This window comes from Dermacentor variabilis, chromosome 3 (genome assembly GCF_050947875.1).
Source record: "Dermacentor variabilis isolate Ectoservices chromosome 3, ASM5094787v1, whole genome shotgun sequence".
Classification (NCBI taxonomy): Eukaryota; Metazoa; Arthropoda; class Arachnida; order Ixodida; family Ixodidae; genus Dermacentor; species Dermacentor variabilis.
This window is the reverse complement of record NC_134570.1, coordinates 18,580,908-18,604,473: the sequence shown is the minus strand read 5'-3', so window position 1 is coordinate 18,604,473 and position 23,566 is coordinate 18,580,908. Positions and strand designations below refer to the sequence as shown.

The following is a 23,566-nucleotide window of genomic DNA, read 5'->3' as shown; positions in this document are numbered from 1 at the left end:
TGCAACATATCCTTCCGCAGGCATCAATGAGCTCATCCTAATCGAAGCCCACTTCAATTGCAGCTTATCGTCCAGCGAAACGTAGTCGCTCAAGCACTCACCCAAACTCGAGCTTGCGAAGGTCGTGTCTCCCGGAGCCATGTTCCCAGGTCCGCCAATCCCATATGGTGGAATTGCCTTTGGCTGCTTTTCCTTCCAGATTACTCGAGTCGTCCAAGACTGTACGCTGTTATTGCGAGGGTTGTGCCTCCCTGAGCGACGAAGACGAGGTCTGCTGATCCCGGATCCGCAGAAGTCGCTCTTCCGTCCGTAGTTTCCATCGATCTTCGAAGTTCGTGTCTCCCGGAGCCACGTACACAGATCCGTTGGTCCCAGATCGTGAGGACTGCCTTCTTGATCCCACCGCTGCCACCTGTTTGTTGCGGCTTAGGGTGGCGTTCGTGCAAGGAATCCACCAAGCCCACCGACGGCTACAGCAGGTTATCATAATGAAGAAATAAGGGTTTATTGGCTTAGTTACACGGCTCCACTTATGGAAGCCCACGCCAAGCAGGAACAAGTTAAATGTCCGAGTTCACATCAGGGACGGCCCTTTGTCTCCTCCTCGAAAAGTATCCGCATTTAATACGGTCGTCTTCCCTAGGGGAGTCGACTAGGGAACCTCAAGACTGTCCAGCACGAAATCACGATCGTTGAATCCGTTGCGATGCCACGCCCATACTTGCAACACTCCGCAGTAACCCCGCCTTCTAAGCCCGATGGTATGGAATATGCGGTAGGAAGGCAACCTGCGAATCGAAGGTCGCCGTCGTTGTTTAGTAGCATTGGATAAGGGTCCCCTTTTCATCCTTAGTTCAGGCAGTCAGGTAATGGTGCGGTTGGTGGCCTTTTGTGGACCCGTCTAGAGTCGGTGTCCACGCTGCGTTGACCTCTGGATAGGCGCCGATGGATGGGTCGTGGTTTGCCTCGTGGCAAACGTCTAATTAATTGTGAATCCCAGGTAGCCGTCGTCGTTTGGTAGCATTAGATGGGGGCCCTCCTTTCATCCTTGGCTCGGGGTGCCATGTAATGGTCGGGTGGCGGTCTTTTGTGGTGTTGAGACGTAGCAAGGCGTAGCAAGGTGTTGAGACGTAGCAACACGTGCATTTGCAAGGTTGGCGCTCCTGAGCGTTCTGGCATAGGCTTGATAGCTTTGGTTCTGGTATCCTTATTTTGAAGGAGAGCGTTATTTTTCTTGTGCATTGGACAGCGTTTGCCAAATGCAGTGGTCTTGTACTACCGTTGTAAATCTTACTTGACACTGCGATATTTCAATTATTACACGATGTTAATTGAGTCCCTAAAATATATATGAAACCAGCAAAGATGAAGCCCGCATCACGCTGCTAACTCAGCTTACTTATAACTGATTGCAAAATGTGGCGAGCTTAAGTTACATAAGTTACCCTAATATGTTTTAACAGCTGGTTGAACTTTGTGCGCTATGCCTTGGCGTGTTCTGCTTTTAGACAAAATGGCTCGGCGCCCGTTGTTGCACGGTCAGAAAGACCGCAAACTTACCCGACTCGCTAAGGAAATGTGCGTGCTCGCTTTCAATATCATTTCCATCCTACCTTTTTCTGCTTACATGAGCTTGTAGGTGTTCCTTGATAGTTTGCAACTCTTGATGCGACCATGTACTCCGTTACAAGGGCACACTAGCGCAGAAAGTGTCGATACCATGACAATGACGAACATGCGTGGGTTATTATTGGACGGTAAAAATCTGACTGGCTGATTCATTGCGATCGATTCCTTCAAAGCGACAAATTTACCGAAGTGTCGCGAAGCAAACGAGCAAAACGTGCTCTGTTCGTCCCTCTAAAGCATAGCTTCCGTGCTCGGGTAACTCTCCGTGTGTCGCCGCCCGCGGACTGTCGAATTCGGTGGCTCAGTGAGGAATTGTAATGTCGGAAATTTCGAGCCTCAAATGCAAACAAAAAACAGCACGAAGTAGCAATAATGACAGACAAATGAAGCTTTTCAAGTCTTTTTTTATTTAGATAATATCGCAGGTTCGCCCAAGTCTGGCTTCTTTGTGGCAGCCAACGCTGCCTATATTCTTTTTTTTTTTTTTCAAGTGGCTGCCGGCGAACGGGTGTTCTCTTTCTCTTCTTTTTTTTTTTTTTTTTGTCGAACGCTGTTCCGAGGAAGGTTTGCTCCAGAGCTAGGCGCTTTCAGAAAGTTTCATTTCAATAGCGGCACAGAAAGTTGGCGTGCTGACTTGCTTAGAATTGTAAAGAACTTCTGGCGAATCGCTTGAAGGCTGAAGCTTATGGCGGCTCGCACTGTTACGCCAGATGGTTACCTGCTCGCGATGACTATGTAACATGGTCTCCACTGCTCTTGCAGCTACATGAACTACGGTGCCATTGGGTTCGTCATAGGACACGAAATAACGCATGGCTTTGATGACAGAGGTGAGCGATGGTTCTTTAAATCTTTACCCATAACAATTTATTGAGTCTCTTTATTGATGTTTCCAGATTTCCCGCTGGCTGAAAAAGTCTGTCTGAATGACCTGCAGTCGTTATAGAGGACGCATAAACGAAGTTGTTGGAATGACATTATTTCTATAGCGATGCAACGTAGTTACGCATGCGCGCACGCATGCGTGGTGTGATACTTACCCACACAAGTGATCTGGTTTTACGTGCCATAGCTACGATATGATTATGGGGCACGCCATCGTGGAGGACTACGGATTAATATCGACCACGTGGGGTTTTTTAACGTGCACCGAATACGCGTTGCAGGGGCGCATTTGAATTTCGCCCTCATCTAAATGCGACCATCGCGATCTAGTCCCGCGCCTTCGGGCTAAGCAGCGCAACGCCCTGGTCACTATGCCCCCACGGGGGGTTGCTACTGACGCTCAATGCTCTCGAACCAATAGAAGCACGCGCTGAGTGAGAAACGCAATCATTCCCGGCCATTCCTAAAACAGCACAATGGCGAGACATAGATGCCTAGCTAGCCCTCCAGGAGCGTGGAATCTTTGTCCGCGCTGTGCCTTGTGTGTAGATTTAAAGGGAGAAAAGAAAAGAGCGCGAACATTTGCAGTAAAACTAAATTTCCACTCTTTTACCACTAGTGAAAAAAGGAAACAATCAAGATTTCCTGGCACGATTTTCTAGTACTGCAAGTAGGTGGTGTCGAATTTATCTTCAGAGCAACGGCTGCCCCGCAGTAGAGGTAGCATATGGCACATGGGACATTCGGTGACATTAAATTCAGGACTGGGATATGGAACTAGGAAAAGCATGGGTTGCTGAATTACCGACGAGGTCGCGAGCTTTTTTTTTGCAAATCAACAGGTGGCATGTTCAGGCAGCTGCAAATACCGCCATCATTTTCCAGCTGCGAACGGAACATCTCAGTTCAAAGATGTTGACACAAAACTTCGCAACGAGGTTTCAGGTGAACGAGTTGGAAAACTTCTTTGTGCGTAGCATACTCTGAATGTTCAAGAGAGCTTTGACTAATGCCACTGCACCTACAGCCGCCCAGACCTTTAACAATATCAGTGCCTTTAATTATATCCGCACGTTGTGCAGTTTGCAGTCAGGCAAACGCGTCGCAGCGAGTGTAACAGCATAGCAGACGACACTGTGACTAGCGTGTGCGATAAACCCCTGTGATTATTTTCGCGCGTCACCTGCACTCGCATGGGGTGACACGTAGTGACTTCTCGCTTACACACACACACACACACACACACACACACACACACACACACACACACACACACACACATATATATATATATATATATATATATATATATATATATATATATATATATATATATATATATATATCCTGTGCGCTACAATAGAAAACAGCTCGTTCCATGATTTGAGCTTCTGCAGCATCAGAAAAAGAACCAATGTTGTTAATTTTATATCTACGGAATATATCATATGGTGTAGCTTTTAGCACGTTTCCAGTCTTTTTTTTTTTTTTTTCTCGCGGGAACGTTCATCCTAATTTTCTGAAGTAACGAGAAAAATATCGTCATCGCTCTTCAGCCACTTAAGTTTTACTGAAATCTCACATCTTCATCCCGGTGCAGGGCGCCAGTTCGACAAGGACGGCAACAACGTGAACTGGTGGGAGCACGAGACGGATCAGCGGTTCCGCGAGAGGGCGCAGTGCATCATCGACCAGTACGGAAATTACACCGTCGCCAAGGGCACCATGAAGGTGGGGGGAATAGCTTTGCGCTAAATCTTTTCTTGCTTACTCAGCTTGCACTATAGTTTATGAGCGATTTGTTGGACCGTGTCCCTTCCAGATGGGCGGAAGGGCACGTCGCCTTATCATGTCAGTCTGCAACTTTAGTGCCTCTTGTGAGCGCTGTTATGTGAGACTGTATGGCGTTCGCCAGCACGTCGCATACCGCTTGGCTGAATCGTTCGCTGCGTTTTTTTCCAGGTGAATGGCGTCAACACACAGGGCGAGAACATTGCGGACAACGGAGGCATCAAGGAGGCATTTATGGTGAGCCGTTTGCCAATGTGCGTCACGTTCATTATACTGTAGATAACGAAACTTAGATTGTGTTTGGCAATAGGCGTCGTAGATAGGAAGACGAAGGAGAGAAGAGACATGCACATGCTCTTTCACACGTCATCGAAACGGAAGATCAATTGAGCACAAAAATTTCACCTCGATACAGCGCCTGTAGTGCAGAGCACATGCATTAACACTGCCCAGCTTCTTGCTGCATTCTTGCATTTAGAGCGCCGTTGAGCTGGTCCCGAGACACACTGGAATTTAACTCACGCCCTGCTGGCAATGGCTTGCATTCACGTATACGTTCGGCCTTCTTTTTTTCGTGCGCTGCTAACACAGCACGTCTGCGCCATTTGATGCTCAAAGCTAAAGAATTCTTCGTTTTGACACAATTAAGAGGTGTTTTGGTCTTTAGTGTGTAAACAATCGACGATTATAGTTACATAAAGATAATATCCACATGATATCTTCTCAATTAACTGATGTCGAGCCCACATATTCTCGTTCGCAAGACCTCGACGCCAACAAAGAACTTCTTAATCTGTTTCTGAATTGCGTTTCTTCCTGCAAAGCGGTGTAGCCTACGAACTGACCTGCGAACACGGGCCCTGACTAACTACGGAATGGTGACTGTGACCGCGCCTTGGAGGTGACTCGTTTATAGGCCAGAGTATTAAATTGCCTTGTCTTGCCAGCGATCGTCCGGAATGACTAGCAAAAACGCAGCAAAAGGATTAACGAAACGCAAAGCACGATTGAACGAACTAGTTCAGCATGTTACTTATACGTATGCTGGTATGAATTCACTAGAAAATGAAGACATACGTGCCCTGAGGAGCTCGTGTATTGCCGAAAAGAAAAAATAATAATATCCTACACAGTTATCGGTACCTCCGAGCAGCTACAGTGTACTCGGTCGGTAATATTCTGCAAGAAAAATTGAAAAATTAACTTGGTGTTCCTGATTGGGTTAGCTTGACAAAGGAAACCCTTGGCGGTCGGTATGTATGGCAACGACATTAATTACTTTCTGTAAGGTTACCTATGTATAACGTTATTCAGTAAGAAAAAGAAACACTGCGAGATGCGTTTACGAGCGGTGGAAGTGTACTTGCGACAGCTGAGATCCGGACACGCCTCCTCTTATAAATGCACTTGCACTGAGGCAAACACCCTTTACGAAGCGTCTGTGTCATTTACAATGGGCAGACTGATAATTCGCTTATATTCCCCCTTGCAACTGGTTCAGCTTTGATATTCGACACGTGAGGATTCTTCGAGCACACGTGGAGAAATTTGCCTTGTCGCTGTGGCGCATTGAATGCCAGTGATCGCAACACCAGGTCCTGGGCGAAGCATCAGCAAAGCGGTGGGTCTTAATGATATGCAGCTTTTTAGTCCATCTGCGTGGCACGCTAGCACTACTCTGTAGATTTAACGCTACTGCCGTGATATAGTTATTGAAATACATAGCTCTCAACCAAACACTCACAACTTCAAACACTATCGAGCGCAAGGTTACCAAATATTACGTTATCCTAAAAGAAAGCCTTTCTTAAAGGGGCCTTGCAACACTTTCTATCGTTGTCGTGTAAATTATTGCAAATGAAAGGACACAATCTTAGAAATAGGTTGCAGTAAAAAGTATTTCATTGCATTAAGTAAAAGCGGAGTTGGTGGCATTCAAAAATCGCCTTTCATATTGTTGCGACGCCTGCTTCTGCAACCTCGACCGGCGTTACTATTGGGTAGCGTGGTGTTGTCGGTGGTCTGCAGGCGTCCGGTAGACCATGCCGATCAGGCAGGGACGAGACGGTTTCTAGTGCGAAACTTGTACTGTTTATTCAATGGTTGGTGAAGGATAAGAACAAGAGAATTAATGGAGTGAAAAGTACATTGCGGGGCCCCTTAAATAGGCCCATTAAAATCGTAGGTGGGTTCTTGCTCACGTCGACGTCACGTGACATGTGCTAAGTTCCCCTCGTTGCTTTTAGGCTACTCCCACTTTTCTGGGCGTTGTTTTCCCTAACTTGCCTCCGCTGGCGGCAACCCGGGGGTCCTGTCTGGTGCGCGGAAAGCGTTCTCCCCTAGAGTTGGACAGTTCGCGGAAAGTTCTCCCCTTGGTCGCACACACACAAAGGGGCCTGTCCACTGCGGGGCGCCCGCCAGACCGGCAACCCCGCGAGACAACCATAGTAAATTAGGATTCCATCCTCCGTTTCGGCTAGGCATGGTCTTTGAGCATCCTTTTCGCCCGGGGTGTTACACCTCAACCGTAACAATATCCACTCCGCAGTGCTGCCGCTCTTTCTTCAACGGCTCGAACTGCGGACGCTACGGCGGCCGCGACACTCCGCTGTGTGTGAGTGGTTTTAAAGGGGAAAAGGAAGAGATAAGTCATCAAACGGCGCGCAGCGTCAATTTGGTTTCAAACGCTAAACGCGCTAAACTAACTAAGAGGCTGGCACATAAAAAGGCTTGCCGAAGCTGCTCTTCTTGCGGTAACGGGTTAAAATTAATTAAATTATGGTGTTTTACGTGACGAAACCATGATCTTATGAGGCACGACGTAGTGGGGGACCTCGGATTAATTTTGACCACCTGGGGTTCGTTATAGTGCACCTAAATTGAAGTACACGGGTGTTATTGCATTTCGCCCCCATCGAAATGAGGCCACCGTGGCCGGGTTTCGATCCCCCGACCTCGTGCTTAAGAGGTAGCATTATAGCTCGGGTGTTCCTATCTAAATACATGTAAAAGGCGAATTCGTTTTGCTCGGCAACCACTGCACCAAATCTGACGACGTTTAGTGCACTTAAAAGAAAAAAAAAACATAGTGTCTGTTGGTTTCGAATTTTTGATTTAGGTCGTAAATGTTTTATTAATAATTGCAAAAATCGCAAATTTTCAGAAAACGACGCTATCAAGTTTACAACTCTGTAACCCAGCACTGAAAAATGACATCACAATTCTGCGAATTGCACCTAACAGTACATCTAACGCGGAACAAAACTGATATATTTTACATGAATCTAAAAATATTTAGTAATATGAGAACACAGATCTTGCAGAACCCTTATACACAACGTAATGAATTCTAGTAAGATATAAACTGACACATCAATTTTGTCCGCTTTAAATGATCTGATGGATGCCGTTTACAGAACCGCGATATCTGTTCTTGATGCAGATGTATTAACTTTTAAACTCTGCTTCGCCCTTTTTCGAAGTTTCGAATTTTCGAAACATTCTTTTTTACAAAGTTGAGGCCCTAAATCGAAATACCGCTTCCAACAGTCACTAGAATTTACCTTTATCTCTCAAATGCAACAAGTTTAATTAAACTTGGTCCTGGGGTTACCTCAGAAAAGCGTTTTTGCGTTTTACATGTATTTGAATTTGTAGTTGGACCCGAGATATAGCTTCCTCTTAACAGCGCAATACCAAATCCACCAAGCAACCACGGCGGGTCGCGGTAACTTGTGCAGGGCATTTTTACCACTCGCTGCGACGCCACGTCACCCTCGCTGTCGCTGTCGGAAGCCTGCGTCATCGGCGCGTTCGTTGTCCGCGCAAGTTCTCGCCTGCGTTCTAACTGCACCTCAGTAAGACCAAATAAAAACGCGCCCAGACTATCACCGCGTCAATTAATGCACACCGACGTCGCTGTTTCGCGTTCATTTCCAGCAAAATGCTAGTGAAACGCGTCTCCCGCAAATTCCACAGCTGCGAGACCCACAAAAAACCCGTTCACGCTGCGCACGCTCTGTGTGTGCAGAAATATTACGCACAATACGACAGACGCACCGGAACGCGCACACGCGCACTGTGGTGCCCGTCAGATAGAGTTACTGTACATGGCTCCCACTCGCGGGGGCCATATCCAATAACTCTACTGTCAGCAAAACTTCAGCAACGCCACGTACGATCTTGTGCTGCGGAGGAAGCGGCGCAGCTTGAGCAGGCGACGGCCGACAAATACCTGATGTACAAAACTTAATTTTGAAGCGAAAGTGTTAAATGACCCATTGAGCGAACAAGCCGGCGTCTGCCGTCTGGAGCAACGAAATGGCAGGTAAATCTCCATTATTTTAGCTGCGCCGCCAAGTCACGACCGCACCTCGGCTATGGGGTAGCAAAGCGGGTGAAAGGGAACACCTTCCGCGGCGATAGCGCGCCAGGTGTTGCGCGAGGGGAGAGGGCATTGCCGCGACGCCACGTCACCCTCGCTGTCGCTATCGGAAGTGTTATTCGCGCGGTTCCTTGTTAGCGCAAGTTCTCGCTTGCGTTCTAACTGCGCCTCGGTAAGGACAAATAAAAACGTGTCAAGCATAGCACCATGCCCAAGAAAAAGAAATGGGCATGGGCAGGACACGTAATGAGGAGGGAAGATAACCGATGGTCATTAAGAGTTACGGAATGGATTCCAAGGGAAGGGAAGCGTAGCAGAGGGCGGCAGAAAGTTAGGTGGGCGGATGAGATTAAGAAATTTTCAGGGACAACATGGCCACAATTAGTACATGACCGGGGTAGTTGGAAAAGTATGGGAGAGACCTTTACCCTGCAGTGGGCGTAACCAGGCTGATGATGATGATGATGAAGCGTAGCACCGCGCTCTCTTGCCGCATAAGCCGCAAACACCAACGGTTTTCCTTCGGCCTCATCTCGTGCACCGTCGATGTGCGGTGCCAGTGTCCTTGCAGGCGTCGCACATCGATGGTGCAAGAGGTAACGCTAGGTGACGCCAGCGTTGTGAGACGCCTGGCGAGGCGCTGTCGAGGCGTGCTGCGTCGCGCCAACGTGTCGCTCCCGTTCTATTGTTAGAACAGCGTCTAAGGGGCTTGAACGCTATACGCGAAACCACGCTATAACCACGCTGTTGCTTTCAATGCTTTGGCCTTCGGAGGACGCTGCCAAATTTTAAAGCTTATAATCCTTTTTTTACAGCGACAGCTGTATAGCTCTACCTCCCAATAGGTCTGCCGTGTCCGCATGCGCCACTGGGTTCCTTGCAGCACCAGCAGATGGCGCTCGCTTCCGCGCATCCGCGGCGGCGGCGGCGGCGGCTGCCGTGCGGGGGAAAGAAAAAAATGAGCCAGAGAGCCAGCCTTCGCGCATAGCGTTCGCCGCAAGCGTTTCCCAGTAGGGATTACGGTTGCGTACGCTGCACTTGCCGGGAAGCGGCAACTGTAGCACACGAAACAGGTAGTGACGTAACTACACTTTTGTATGCAAAAGAAGAACCTGCCTAGCAACTGATATGTGTTGTGGCAGTGCTATGGGAAGGCCACTCCTGAAGAGCAGCGTGCATACGAGGCGCGTCGAAAGTGTGGTTAAGTGAATTTCTCTTCTGTCTGGTCCGCTTTTTGTAGGCGCACGAAGTAGCGGCACAAGCCAAGTCGCAGCCCGTTGAATCGTCTTAGGCTAAAGATTAGGTAAATTGCGTGTGAATGTCGCCATGGGAATAATTTCAAGCTACGTCGCAATGGGTAATCGTTCTAGTTGTCGTTTACAGCTTCGCTGTCCAACCACCTTCACAGTGTGGATTGGAGACCACTTTTTGTTTTCTTTTAGGAAGATGTTGTCCATATAATGTTGCTACCATAACCCATACTTTCACCTCGGCATTTGCTCCAAGAAACTTTCCCGGTACTTAAGTAGAATCCGCTGAGTCGCTTGAAATGATTTAGGGCCTTGCAATCACTCTGCCTTTCTCATTTGCTTTGCATTTATTCTCGATTAACATCCTTGCTTGATATACTGGCAAGCACGGTTGCCTACCGCGTAGCGCTTTCGCTGCTGCCAACTGCGAACAAATTTAGTCGATGTGTCGCGCCAGAATCTCCGTCTGCGTTGTTTCGCGCTAACGTTCTTGCATTCAGCCTAACACAGCACAGTCCGTGCGATATCGTTGAACTAAGCAATTTAGGTACAGCAAGGAAGGAGAAACGGCCTTTTCTTTCGCCAGCTATACATATTCGTGCCAAGCAAGTTTGCTTTTTTTTTTCTGTGAAAAGAGGCAAGCTGCCGATGGCAAAGGCAGAAGAAGTGAATTCATTTCGCGAGGAGAACGCCGCAGCTGGCGCGCCGCCGCGGATGCCCCGCGTTGGAGCGGGCATCATTCCATTCTGCGCAGAGCCGTGATGTAGATCGATTCCCACACTGCAGAGCCGTGTGTAAGAAATGAAAAGAAAGAAAATGTACATTGTATTTTTCTACCAAAGAAACGGATTGGCAAAGTTATTGTTTCAGCGTGGAAATTTACTTTTAATGTTCTTTTCGATAACAAACAACGCTCCCTTTCTTACGCGTTAGTAAGAAAACGTAAAAACGATAAGTATTTTAAAGCTCTCAGATAATTTTTTTCGGGGGGGGGGGGGAAGAAAGCTTTTATTTCTTCAAGAACGATAATAACAATGACTGCCTTCCAAAGAGTGATTGTGAGAGTGCGTGCGCATGTGCATGCGTGCTTGTAAGATACGGTAAGTTCTTCGCTTCGTTGAAAAAAACGACGTAAGTTTGGCGTAGTACGAGAAGCCGGAATATTTTGCCAAAGAGCGGCACGCACGAAGAAGCTTCGCATTAGTTTTACCGATCTCTACTCGTAGCGTTCCCTTCAAGTCAACCACTTCGCGAGTTGTCTGGCTGATGGTATTTTTAGAATTGTGTAATTCTCCACTAGTATACACCTTACACACAGAGCTTGCGGCCATATGCGAGCAAAGCAGGTAATACACAATATATTGATAATAATCCTGCCAATGGTGTGTTTCGTCTTAAGTGGCACGATTGCGTGTCCCGGCGTCAATATATGGTCCCTTACGGGCGATTTCGTGGGGCACCATGCTCGACTATAAGCGACGACGCTTCCTACGCAGGCCTACCAGCGCTGGGTGAAGGAGAACGGTCCGGAGGCGGGTCTTCCGGGCTTGCGCTACACGCCGCGTCAACTCTTCTGGATCAGCGCTGCAAACGTGAGTGCGCCAGCTGCAAGAACTGTACGGCTATGCTAGCTCGTGCTTTCAAACATTATCGTAGGATAATGGCCTATATATATATATATATATATATATATATATATATATATATTCTGTTTAAGTATGCCATGGTTAACCATGAAACACTAATTCTGACCACGGTCCAGGTGTATGTTCTTTTATTTTGTTTAGAAGAGTTATACCATGTGTTTTCTGTTTTGAAAGTCATGTCCTTGTCCCTACATCACGCGTCGTGTATGATGCTTGGGCGAAGCGATGACAGGACTCTTCTTAAGTCATAGTAATATGTCTACTGTGAGTGTTTGCCAAGGCGTGTGTCATGACGAGAGGAAGGGTCATGCGAGGTTGAAATGTTGTTCCGATATTAAGTCAGAGAGCAAAGCTCGGACTGGAACATCTGATCGATGTTGGCTTTAAAGGAAGTTGTGTTGTCCAACTCAGCTTTGGTTTTGATAAACGCCGCTCTCACAAATTTGCTCAAATTAGGTACATCCATTACAGGAGTATTTATTGAGCGTTTACTTATAGCACAACAATAAATTTGTTTCAACTTTTTTTTACCTTCAAGCTATACAAGGCGACGCCCTTTTGTACATACAGGCAACGAAAGAGAACGACAATTCTATCCTTCTTGAAGTGCGACTTACGAACTCTCAAGAAACAGAGTGCAATATTGCGAGTGTTAGCTAGAGTTACCTCTCTGAAATAGTGGATCTTTCCATAACTTTAACTACTGCAGTGCCATAGGTAGAATCTACAATGCGTCCTGCTGCGTTTCAGGTATGGTGCGGGAAGTACCGACCAGAGGCAATGAAGCTCCGGATCATGTCCGGATCGCACAGCCCACCGTCATACAGGTGAGAAACTTTGCGTTGTAGAGTCTGATAGCACAAAAATAATGAGAAATGAAATGCGGACGTCGAATGTCAAGTATCTAATATCTTAGGCATTGATCGAACACCTCTATAAATACCGTCGTCCACTCCTCCCGAGGTCTTCTGCTGAGCGAGTTTGTGCGTAGTGCAGAGACAAACAGTGCGGCTACAATTTAACTGAAGTTGCACGTCGAGCTTGTTGGTATAGCATGATAGAGGCCAAAGGCGTAACGCACCTGCAACAGGACAAAAGCAGGACGCAGACTACATACACATATGGCACTGCACCGTGATAAGTTTGTAGTGTGCATGAAAGGGGTCATGTACCATATTCCTACAGTCTGCGGAGCTAGCTACATCGGCCAGAGCGGACAATACCTTTACGATCGACTACGTGAGCATAAAAGTAATCTGAACAAAGAGCAGACCGATGGTTTTCACCCATGGCATCACAAGAGATGCACCTGCCTCTTTGAAGATACGGTGATTCACCGAAAAAGCGTTAATGAGATTACTAGGCTCATCACTGGAGCACATCATCTTCAATGACGCTTGCATCAGCAATCCATACAACTAATTATCGGGAAAAGAGTTCGAAGTTATTCGCTTAGCAGCATATTTTTTATCGCAAGATGACCTATACTGTCACGAGTGGCGCTATCAAGATGCCCAGAGCACGTGTTTTGTTGCAGCCGAGTGAAGAGTGTATGTGTGCTGTGATCGCGCAATTGAAACTCGTTAGAAGTTAGCGCCAAATGTGTGTGTAGTCTGTGGCCTTCTTTTGTCTTGTTTTGGGTGCGCTAGGCCTTCTGCCTCTCTCGCGCTTTAACTATCATACAACAGGAAAGGGTGAGACACGTTGCATAAAGAGGGTCACACAAATAGCCTTCTTACATAGAGAGAGAGAAAGTTAAAAGAATTATGAAAACGTCATGTGTTTATCTAACACCGTTATCAGACACATAGGTCACCATGCATAATTTAATTATGCAGCCACGCATCGCTGCCTTGCACGCCATCACACAGCCATATTCTTCAGCGAAGATATTATTCGACTAGAAGCGCTCGAACGCGTAAGTGTCGACGCGTTAAACACAGGCGACCAAGCCTATACGCACAAATAGGCGCCTGTCTGAATATCCAGACGTCACAGCGTGCTGAAATTTGGAGGCAATGTCGGAGGTGATAAGGATGATAATATAATGAAAAAGAGGAGGGCAGTTGAAGCGCAAGCAGGATCGCCAACGCAGTGTGCGAGACAGTGCTCGACCTGAAGCAGTGCTCTTCGCTGCGGACCTTTCTGGATTCCCCTCCCACGTCCAATAAACCTGTTTTCAAGCGATGGAGGCGCTGGGGTATCCACAACGCCTGCACCCTGGAACTCCGATCCCGCATGCTACCGTCGATCATGCCAGCTGATGTGGCCCAGCAGAAGTCATCACCACTGGCCGTTCTTTGCTCCGGCGCGCTTCGCAAAAGAGATCCCGCTGTGTTCAGCGGCAAAGACGACCACTACGTCGAAGACTGGCTCACATGGTACGAGAGCGTGAGCATGCAATTGGTGGGATGATGCCACGAAGTTGAAGAACGTCATCTTTTACCTCCCGGGCGTAGCAAACTTGCGGTATAAGAACCACGAAAAGGACTTTCAGACCTGGTTCACTTTCAAAGCGTCGTTCTTGGGCGTTTTCGACCGCCCTGACGTCCAGAAGCTGTGCTCCAAACAACGTTTGCGCGCTCGGGCGCAACATCCTGGTGAGATATTTACGAGTTATATCGAGGATGTCGTCGACTTTTGCAAGTGTGTCGACGCTTCAATGGCAGATGCTGATAAAATTCAACACATAACGAAGGGTATCGACGATGACTTCTTTGAGATGCTTCTCGCGAAGTCCCCTCTCACTGTGGGTGAAGTTGTCACACTGTGTTAAAGTTACGATGAATTGAGGAAGCAACGAGCTCTGACCCGGCATCCTTACCAACGCGACGAGCCACTCGCGGGGCTGGCAGTCGTCACTGACCACTCGTCCTTTTTCACACAATTCAACACGTTCGTGCGTGAAGAGGTCGCTCGTTAACTGTCTCTAGTGTCCACCATCACTCAGCATTCGTACCCGCCACCACAGCAGCAGCATCAGCAGCAGCCCACTTCTTTGGCTCCTATGCTCCGTCACGCGATTCAGGAGCAGATCGCTGAGGCCCTACCGGTGCCCGTCCAGCTGCAGCCTGTCGCCGTGCCCCTGAGTTAAGCCGGAGCAGCGAAATGGCACCGGCCACAAACCTACTTGCCATTTCATCCAGCGCCGCCTACGACGATCCCTTCTACACCCGTTGCTTGGCATGGTCCCGCTGCCCGACAGTGCCTTCTCTGCCTATTGCTTGGCATCGTCCCGTCGTAAAGCCGTGGCATACGCCCGTTAACCGACCGATCTGTTTTGCATGTGGCGGCCCCGGTTACATCAACAGACACTGCGATCGTCCCGTGTAAACTTTTCGGGACGCTCGTCATCCAACCTACTACGTTGTCCAGCCCCGTTCACACTACGGCTTTTCGGATCCGCAATCCAGTATGTCCTTGAGCAGCCATTCATCGTCTGAGTCCCGTCGTTCACATTCGCCGCGTCGCCGCTCTTTGTCTCCGATGTGTCGTCGTTCTGCCCATGGAGCAGAGGGAAACTGACTGCCGCAGTTCAGGAGGCAAGAACTGCGCTACTGTCGAAACGCTGAAGTCCTCACCCTTTTCCGTCGAACGTTGTCGAAGTTTTTGTGGACGGAGACCGTTCATATGCTCTTGTAAACACTGGCACTTCCGTTTCCTTTATTATTGAGCGCGTTCACTACGTCGTTGAATTCATCGTCTTTGCATCCTGATCTCACAATATCATACTTGGCTGGGACTTTCTGTCGCGTCACAGCTACTTAATCGACTGCGCCGCGTTATACTAGAGCTCTTTCCGCTGTATGGCGAGCCCGTCAACAACACCCGTTAGTCTTGAAGCAAATTCGTCGTCAAGGAAGACATGGATTTTCCTCCGGCAACGTCAGTTTTTCTACCCGTACTCTGCAGCGACCTTTCCGACGAAGTCGTAATCTTTGAGCCGTCGAACACTTTTCTGATTCAGAAAGCTCTTGTGCCTTATCCGACCCTCGCCGTTTCGGCCGGCTGCCGCACCCTTTTCATCCGCAATCCCATTTCTTTTCCCGTCAAGCTACTTCGAGGTGAATGTCTTGGATGCGTGCAACCCATTGATTCCCGAGAGGTTTTCAACGTGCAAAATGAGTCGTCTACAGCCGTCTTCGATGCGCTGAGTGCCCTCAGCTTTTCTTACTCCTCAGCTAAAGATCTCTTGAGTTCATCTATCGCCGACGGACTCTCTCCTCTTCAACGCTCCGAGTTTCTCAATCTGCTGGGCCAGTTCTGCAATTCTTTCGACATTGCCCAGCCTGCACTTGGCCGCACCACAACTGTGCGTCACCGCATCGACACTGGCTCTGATTCATCGCTGTATCAACGGTCGATCACATGCTATGACGCGACGTCACCCGACGGTCACATAGTCCGTGGTCCTCTCCAGTGGCTCTTGTAAAGAAAAATGATGGTTCCATCCGCTTCTGCATGGATTACCGCCGCCCTAAGATCCCTCAAAAAGACGTACTATAACCCTTTCCTGATTGCTTACAAGGCGCCGAGTACTTTTCATCTTTAGATCAGTGCTCGGGGTATTGGCAGGTACCCATGGAAGCCACAAGACTGCCTTCGTTACGCCCGACAGGCTATATGAATTCACTGTCATGCCTTTTGACCTTTGCAATGCGCCGGCCACCTTTGCGCGCATGATGTACTCGGTTCTGTGCGGCTACGAGCAAGCTTTAGCTCGGGCCCAACTCCGACGCTGCCTATTCAAATACATGTAAAATGCAAAAACGATTTTCTGAGGTAACCCCTGTACCAATTTTAACCAAATTTGTTGCGTTTGAGAGATAAAGGTAAATTATAGTAACTCTTGAAAGCGGAGTCTCGATTTAGGATCTGAATTTTGTAAAGAGAATTTACAAAAATTCGGTAGTTCGAAAACAATAGAACCACAGTGTTTCCAAAATAATAGCTCGGCATCGAGAACAGATATCGCGGTTCTGTGAGCGGCATCCATTAGATAATTTAAAGCGAACAAATTTGATATGTCAATTTATATCTGACATGAATTTGTTAGGTTGTGTACAAGGGTTCTGCAAAAGCTGTATTTCCATACTATTATTTTTTTAGGATTTATGTTTAACATCAATTTTGTCCGCTTTAGATGTGCTATTACATGCAATTCCCAAATTTATGATGTCATTTTTCATTGCTGAGTTGCAGAGTTGTAAACTTGACACATTCGTTTTCTTAAAATGTATAATTTTTACTAATTTTTAATAAAAAATTGACGACCTAGATCAAAAATTCAAAACCAACAGTCACGTAGATTTAAGTTTTTCTTTTAAATGCAACAACCCTCGTCAAATTTAGTGCAGTGGCTTCCGAGAAAAACGAATTCTCCTTCTACGTATATTTAGATTAGAGCACCCTCTTCCTCTCAAAGTGGCACCTATGTCTTTGCTCCAGATTTCGCAACTCACCTTGAGCGCCTCCAACACGTTCTGATATGCCTAAAGGATGCTCGGCTCCAACTCAGTCTCAGTAAGTGCCGCTTCGCTGCGCGGCAGCTGACAACTTTCGGCCGCATTGTGTCCAAGGACGGCATACTTCCTGACCCAGCTAAACTACGTTCGGTCGCCGACTTTCCCAAACCGACGAAAACAAAGGAGTTAAGGAGCTTCGTTGGGCTCTGCTCCTACTTTCGCCGGTTTGTTCGTTATTTAGCCTCTGTCATGTCACCTTTGACACAGATCCTTAGCAATGCCACCGATGTATCTTCGTGGTCTTCCGAGTGCGACCACACGCTCTCCACTTTCGGCCGTCTCCTACTTCTCCCCCTTGCATTGCGCCATTACTACCACACGGCTGCAACTTAAGTGCACACGGATGCAAGCAGTGTAGGTCTTGGTGCAGTGCTTGCACAACGGAAACCCGGCTTCACCGAATATGTCGTCACATATGCCAGTCGTAGCCGAACAAAAGCTGAATAAAACTAGAGTGTTGCCGAGAAAGAATGCGTGGCAATAGTTAGAGCTCTCACCAAGTTTTGCCCATATTTATATGGCTGCACCTTCGACGCGTTGTCACACACCAACACGCGCTGCGTTGATTGTCTTCATTGGAGGACCCATCAAGCAGCCTTGCATGTTGGGCTCTTTGTATTCAGCACTACGACATCCGCGTTGTATACCGTTCCGGCCGCAAGCATGCAGATGCTGACGCACTCTCCCGGTCACCTCTCCCTGCCGAGACTGCGTCTCTCCTTATCCTCGAACACACGCCGTGCTCTCTAGACATCGACACCGTCTCCTCAGCACTGCGCAACGATCCATGGAGCAATTCACTCCTCACGTTATCTCCGAAGCACCCAAACTCCAGATATATCGGACGTGGCGTAGTCAAGGTTCGCACTTCGATATTTGTGGCGGCTTCCTGTACCGGCGCAACTACTCGCCAGATGGTCGCAAGTGGGTTCTGGTCATACCGCGAACGTTTCGCTCTGAAATCTGTGCAGCTTTTCACTCAGACCCGCAATATGCTCACGCCGGTGTCTTCAAGCCTTACGAACGCCTTCGGCATCGATAATACTGACGTGGGATGTACACCTTCACTTGCAAGTTTATTTGTACGTGCCCTGAATGTCAGCGACGAAAAAAAAAATACCTCGTACTATGACCGGTTCTTTGCAGCCGCTTCCCTGCCCTGCCCGTCCGTTCGACCGTGTCGGCATTGATCTGTGTGGGCCCTGCCATTCACTGCTGCAGGCAACCGGTGGGTTATCGTCGCCGTCGACCACATCACGCGGTACGCCGATACTGGCGCTCTGCCCACCGTCACAGCACAGGACGTCTCATCCTTCCTTCTTAACCGGTTTATTCTTCGTCATGGCCCTCCACGTGAACTCCTGAGCGTCCGCGGCCGTGTCTGCGTTCTGACGTGGTTGAATCCCTGCTTCATTAGTGGCATATTGTCCGTCGCACCAGCACGGACTACCATCCTCAGACAAGTGGCCTCACTGAGTGGTTTAATCGAACTTTGGGAGAAACGCTTGCGACCCATCATGTGTCCAATCAGGCAAACTAGGACCTGGTTCTCCCCTTTACTACTTGCGCCTAAAACACTGCTACGCAAGTCACAGCCAGTTTTTTTTTTTCATTCTTCCTATTGTACGGTAGCCATCCGCGTCATGCTATAGACACCTTACTGCCCTAGATATATAAATAGGGGGTTCGGAAATATGGTCGTGCCCCAGCCCCCCTCCCCACCACCTCCTCGCGGAGGAAAGAAAGCTTTCCGCCTATGGTTCCACTGCCAGCTTCGCAGGACGTTCGGTCGTGACACCTGCGAAATTGCACAATCCTGCTGATTTATTTATCTTATATGTCTGCTGATTGTTAACATGCATTCAAACTTAAGTGCAGTCATTTGCTGTTGAAGAAATACAGGTACTCGACCATGAGGCGCACTTGTCTTGGCATGAGAAAATGTGCCACTCACAGATACTTCCACCTAAAGTTTCATGGAAAATTTACTTTATTAGTTTCCTTCAATGTCATATTGTTAGGACGATGAAATCAGTATAGTTTTTCGCAAGGATGATGATAATTACCTTGATGATTCTTGTTGAATTTTTTTTAGAAGTACGTATGACCATTCACAGGAGGTGTCAGATTCCACCTGTTCTTTTTCTTAGCAAGTGGAGATAAGAGCGGGAATGAAGAGAACGCTAACATCTGAGATGTGTGCATTGGACAACGTGTACTTAAATGGAATATAGGTTGCATTCACGACATGTAGAGTGCTTGGATCCAAGTCTGATGCCACCGAATGAAATAACAATCGCAAACCTATTAAGCTGAAAAAAATAGAATAATATCTGCCAGAGTAATTGAATTTTGAGAATCATTTTGAATAATAATAATAATAATAATAATAATAATAATAATAATAATATTATTATTATTATTATTATTATTATTATTATTATTATTATTATTATTATTATTATTATTATTATTATTATTATTATTATTATTATTTAATAAACAAACGGCCACAAAGATTAACTATAAACGATTATGACAAAAGGAAAGCAAACAACCACCCTCAATGCTACCCAGACTAATTCAATAGAAAATTCTGAAGCGAGAAAGAACATTATCGAGGGGAAGCACAGACAGATTTATGAGGGAGCTCATTCTCATCGCAAATTCTCACGTAGAAAAAGACGAATAAATGTTTGTCCTGCAAGCAAACCCCCGTACCTTCATACAATGGTCAGCACTGTTCAGTACAGACAGATATATACACAGACTTCTGTATGTATATTTCTTTTGAATACCCGTCCTGCCGCGAAAGTTATTATGGAACAAAGAATATCGTAAATATTTGTGCCTATATTCAAGAAAAGATAAAGGAAAACGTCATCCTTAGCGACTAATAGTCGATACCCCACTCGAATATTTCTGCACGGCAGTAACAGTGAACGCAAAACTCGATTGATCTGCTGCGAATCGGTGCACAGTACCCGCCGTCCACACAGCGCGCACTGGCTTCGGAGTTCTGCTTGCGAAGCACCAAGGACCGCGTTCACAAAGCTACTCGCTCTTAAATGCTCCTTGCCATTGGCCCGCCGCCTTCATTAATGATACGTCCAGCGTGTGGATTTTACCCGCTGCGGTGGCGGAGGACGCGGGATCAAATCCCGGCTGCGGCGGCCGCATTTCGATGGCCGCGAAATGCAAAAACGCTAGTGTCCGTGCATTGGGGACACGTTAAAGATCCCGTGGGGGTCGAACTTAATCTGTAGTCCCCCAAATCGTGGTTTTTTGCCTGTAAAACACCGGAAGTCATCATTCAGCTTCTGGATTGACTGGAATTTTCTCTTACGAAACTGTTATAGCGTAACAGCTGCTCGTGAATACGGGCCCGAGGTTCTTGCCGGTTCTAAACGCGGCGAGCATTCCCGCAGGGTCATCGGTCCCATGTCGAACACGCCCGAGTTCGCCCAGGAGTTCAACTGTTCGCCAGGATCCTCCATGAACCCCACCAAGAAGTGCACCGTCTGGTGATGGCGCCGCCAGGCCGTGCGCTGCCGACGCCGTGGCACCGTTCGGGCGCACTCCGGGAACAGTGCTGTGCGAGCGGACACTATCCGGGCCCGCGGTGCTCGGCTCCAAATTGGACCGCCAAACTGTGTGTGCGTGTACCGCGCGCAAGGCGGTCGGCACGAAAACAAGCAGTGCGAACAAGAAATATACCATCCGTGTTGTGTGCGTGTGTTTCACGTTAAGGTCGCTGCTATGGCGAAAGGTCCAGTCGCTCGCGCTAGATGTCGCGCTACAGGGTAACTGAGAGCAAGCACGTACGTTTGTAGCATCGGCTGTCGCAGTGAATGAAAACGCAAGCTTGCTAGTTTAAATGCTCTCAGGTGCACACATCTGGCCGGCTGTTGGAAATTTTATGGCTGAGCAGCTCATCTCGTGCACAATGAAAGACACTACAGTGTATTGTATCTAATTACACTATTGGTACTGTCTGTATTCACTATGTGCGTTTATTTACCCTTTGGTATCCTTGAATAGAAAGCGCCACAAACAAATTGGAATGAAAAGGGTGGGCGGAGGGGGCGGGGGGCGAGCGCCGAGATTACTGTTGACAAAAGCGAAATTCCCGTCCGCAGCAGTATCACTATAGTTGCACGATGCATTTTGACACTTCGGTGCAGCGACAAGTCATTTCGACTCTAGTCGTCAACGTCGTTTCAGTCTTTTTATCGAGCTCCCGAGGCGGCACTTGTCGACTGCTGTTTAGTGACAGACACGTTGAATTCTTTCCACCATGGCTGGTAGGCTTCCCTTGCCCTTAGCTGTTGAAGGCGGAGCCACTAATGCGCATTCGAGTTACTGAATACATGTCTTATATAAGGACTATGATTGATACAATACGCGACAACCACTGTGTCGCGTGTCTCACGAAGTCTGCGTTAGGCACTCTTGCTTTCTCAGCCACGCTATGACTTCGAAGAGCTCTGCCAGCCATGTTTTCTGAGCAGCAAGACGACTCCTGCCAGATCCAATGTTTCGAGCGTGACGGAATGCATCGCTCAGGGATAACGTAAGCTCTCAAGTGTGGGTTGTCGGCCCTTTCTCAAATGAAGGCAGCTTTTGTGACTTCAGTTACCAAATCGGGCTTCGTTTGCCTTCCAGCTTTCTATTGGCATTGTGTTCTATATGACAAAGTTCCAAGCCTGTGGCAATGCTTAGACTTTGTATCGTACGCCCACTTAGATATTGCACTACGGTCAGAGAAAGCGAACGAGCGCAATCGGTTGTGTACTGTGTGAAGGGTGCTTTGTACCGTAGCAGCGCAGTACTACCTTTGATTCGGTGAGATATAGAAATGTGGGAATGTACCAATACATATATAATAGTATCTCATCTACTTTCGAAAAACCACGCCGATTTGTAAGCTAAACTTTGACTCAGTGAAACGTTTTTGCATTATATCGCGCCGTAATCTTAGCAACGAGGCTTTCATCTTAGTAATTCTGTTGATGCCCGAGTTTGCACGAAATATTATTTTGATGACTAGGTTACTCTCACCATGTTTGCATCGCTGAAGTCATGCCTTCTTTTTCGTTCTTTTAAACACTGCAAATTATGTGGTATTTGTGTCGATATCAGCCAGGTCTTGCTGAATATTTCCATTCCATTAAAGCTTTCAATACTCGAGCGCGAGATAAACGAAAAATAAAATGTTTAACAAGGCTAGTCGTCTGAAGTGCATGCGAATTTCTTTGCCCTTGTCGCGGCGAAGATTGGTTATTCACTTGGACAACCGATCACCATTTGCATGTCTTTATCTCTCGTAACTTTTTACAGCCCTCGTGCCCAGTAATTTATTTGCTTAAGCGAAGTCTCTTCACAGCTATCACAGTTTCGGACCACACACGCATCTGCGCTGTGAATAAGCACCAGACGTTTAGATTCGACGCTCAATTTCATCGACTCCGAAGTCAAATAGCCCATTGCACCTTTTCTTTCTTCTGTATCATTGCGTGTTGAAGTCGTGTCTTATGGGTCAAAGACGGCAGCTAATATTTGTACCGTCATAGTGTTGTTGTAAAAACGGCGCTCGAAAAATCACAGGTAAGCCAAGGCGCCGCTGTCCGTAATATCAGAATTATTGTCAAGGTTCGGAGGCTTTGTCAGCACCCTACATCCTTAGTGAAATGTGATTTGCAGCATTCTTTATCGGGTTAATTTGTTGTTCTTTCTTTTCTGTACATTTGGTTGAGTTTTGCATCTTATGGCTTGATTATAAGTCGGGTTGTAATAAATTTCAAACATTCTTGATGAAATTTGGCCGCGCGCTTATTACATAAGTGCCATCCAGCGCAGCCTGCAGCTTCGCTTAAGCCAGGAAGTGGCAACTCTACGATCCCAAATTACTAAAAGCCGCCTAACGTCTTCGTGCTGTAATGACGTAAAACTGCGCCTTGCTTTCAGGCAAGACAGCAGTTCGAATACGCGCATGGTGTTGTGGAAAAAAAAGACATTCGTTCCCAAGCTTATATATATACATGTTTTTTGCTTGTACAGAAGTCTATATACTGTTCCATGTACATTAACGCACCTTCTGAGATGTGTGATAACGAGGCCTGCTAGGCTTTTGTGTCCAGGTATATGCAAAATGTCTGGGCTCCGGGCGCAGTGGCTGCAGCGGACGTGACTGGTTTGAAAAACGTTTCATTCTAAAGATGTTCAACGATCAAGTCATTTCAGACCCTCCAAAAGGAAATGTAATATTGCTGCAGCCTGCGATGTGCTCTACTCAAAGCGCTGCAAAGTGAATTACCTCCTTTTCTTTACGTACGACACACAGACGATATGTGACGAGTTTCATCCATTGAGATGGCCTGATAGGTCGGCTTTATTGTACGCGTCGAATGCAGCCAAAACACCTCAACACAAAATGCGGAAAGTGTGTGTGCTGTC

At 47.3% G+C, this 23,566-nt stretch overlaps 1 protein-coding gene across 10 annotated transcripts in view; it reads left to right on the top strand.

Moving 5' to 3' along the window:
* The window catches only part of Nep2 (M13 family metallopeptidase neprilysin 2), a 190,306-nt gene extending 167,967 nt beyond the window's left edge, over positions 1 to 22,339 (top strand). For all 10 annotated transcript variants that reach the window (XM_075684366.1, XM_075684367.1, XM_075684371.1 and 7 more), the window contains 6 exons: positions 2,392 to 2,459; positions 4,115 to 4,245; positions 4,477 to 4,542; positions 11,436 to 11,531; positions 12,336 to 12,412; positions 20,539 to 22,339. In XM_075684366.1, the coding sequence (XP_075540481.1) occupies positions 2,392 to 2,459; positions 4,115 to 4,245; positions 4,477 to 4,542; positions 11,436 to 11,531; positions 12,336 to 12,412; positions 20,539 to 20,638 (538 nt within the window). In that variant the 3' untranslated portion in view covers positions 20,639 to 22,339. The remainder of the gene's footprint in view (positions 1 to 2,391; positions 2,460 to 4,114; positions 4,246 to 4,476; positions 4,543 to 11,435; positions 11,532 to 12,335; positions 12,413 to 20,538) is intronic.
* Positions 22,340 to 23,566: the final 1,227 nt, after the last annotated feature.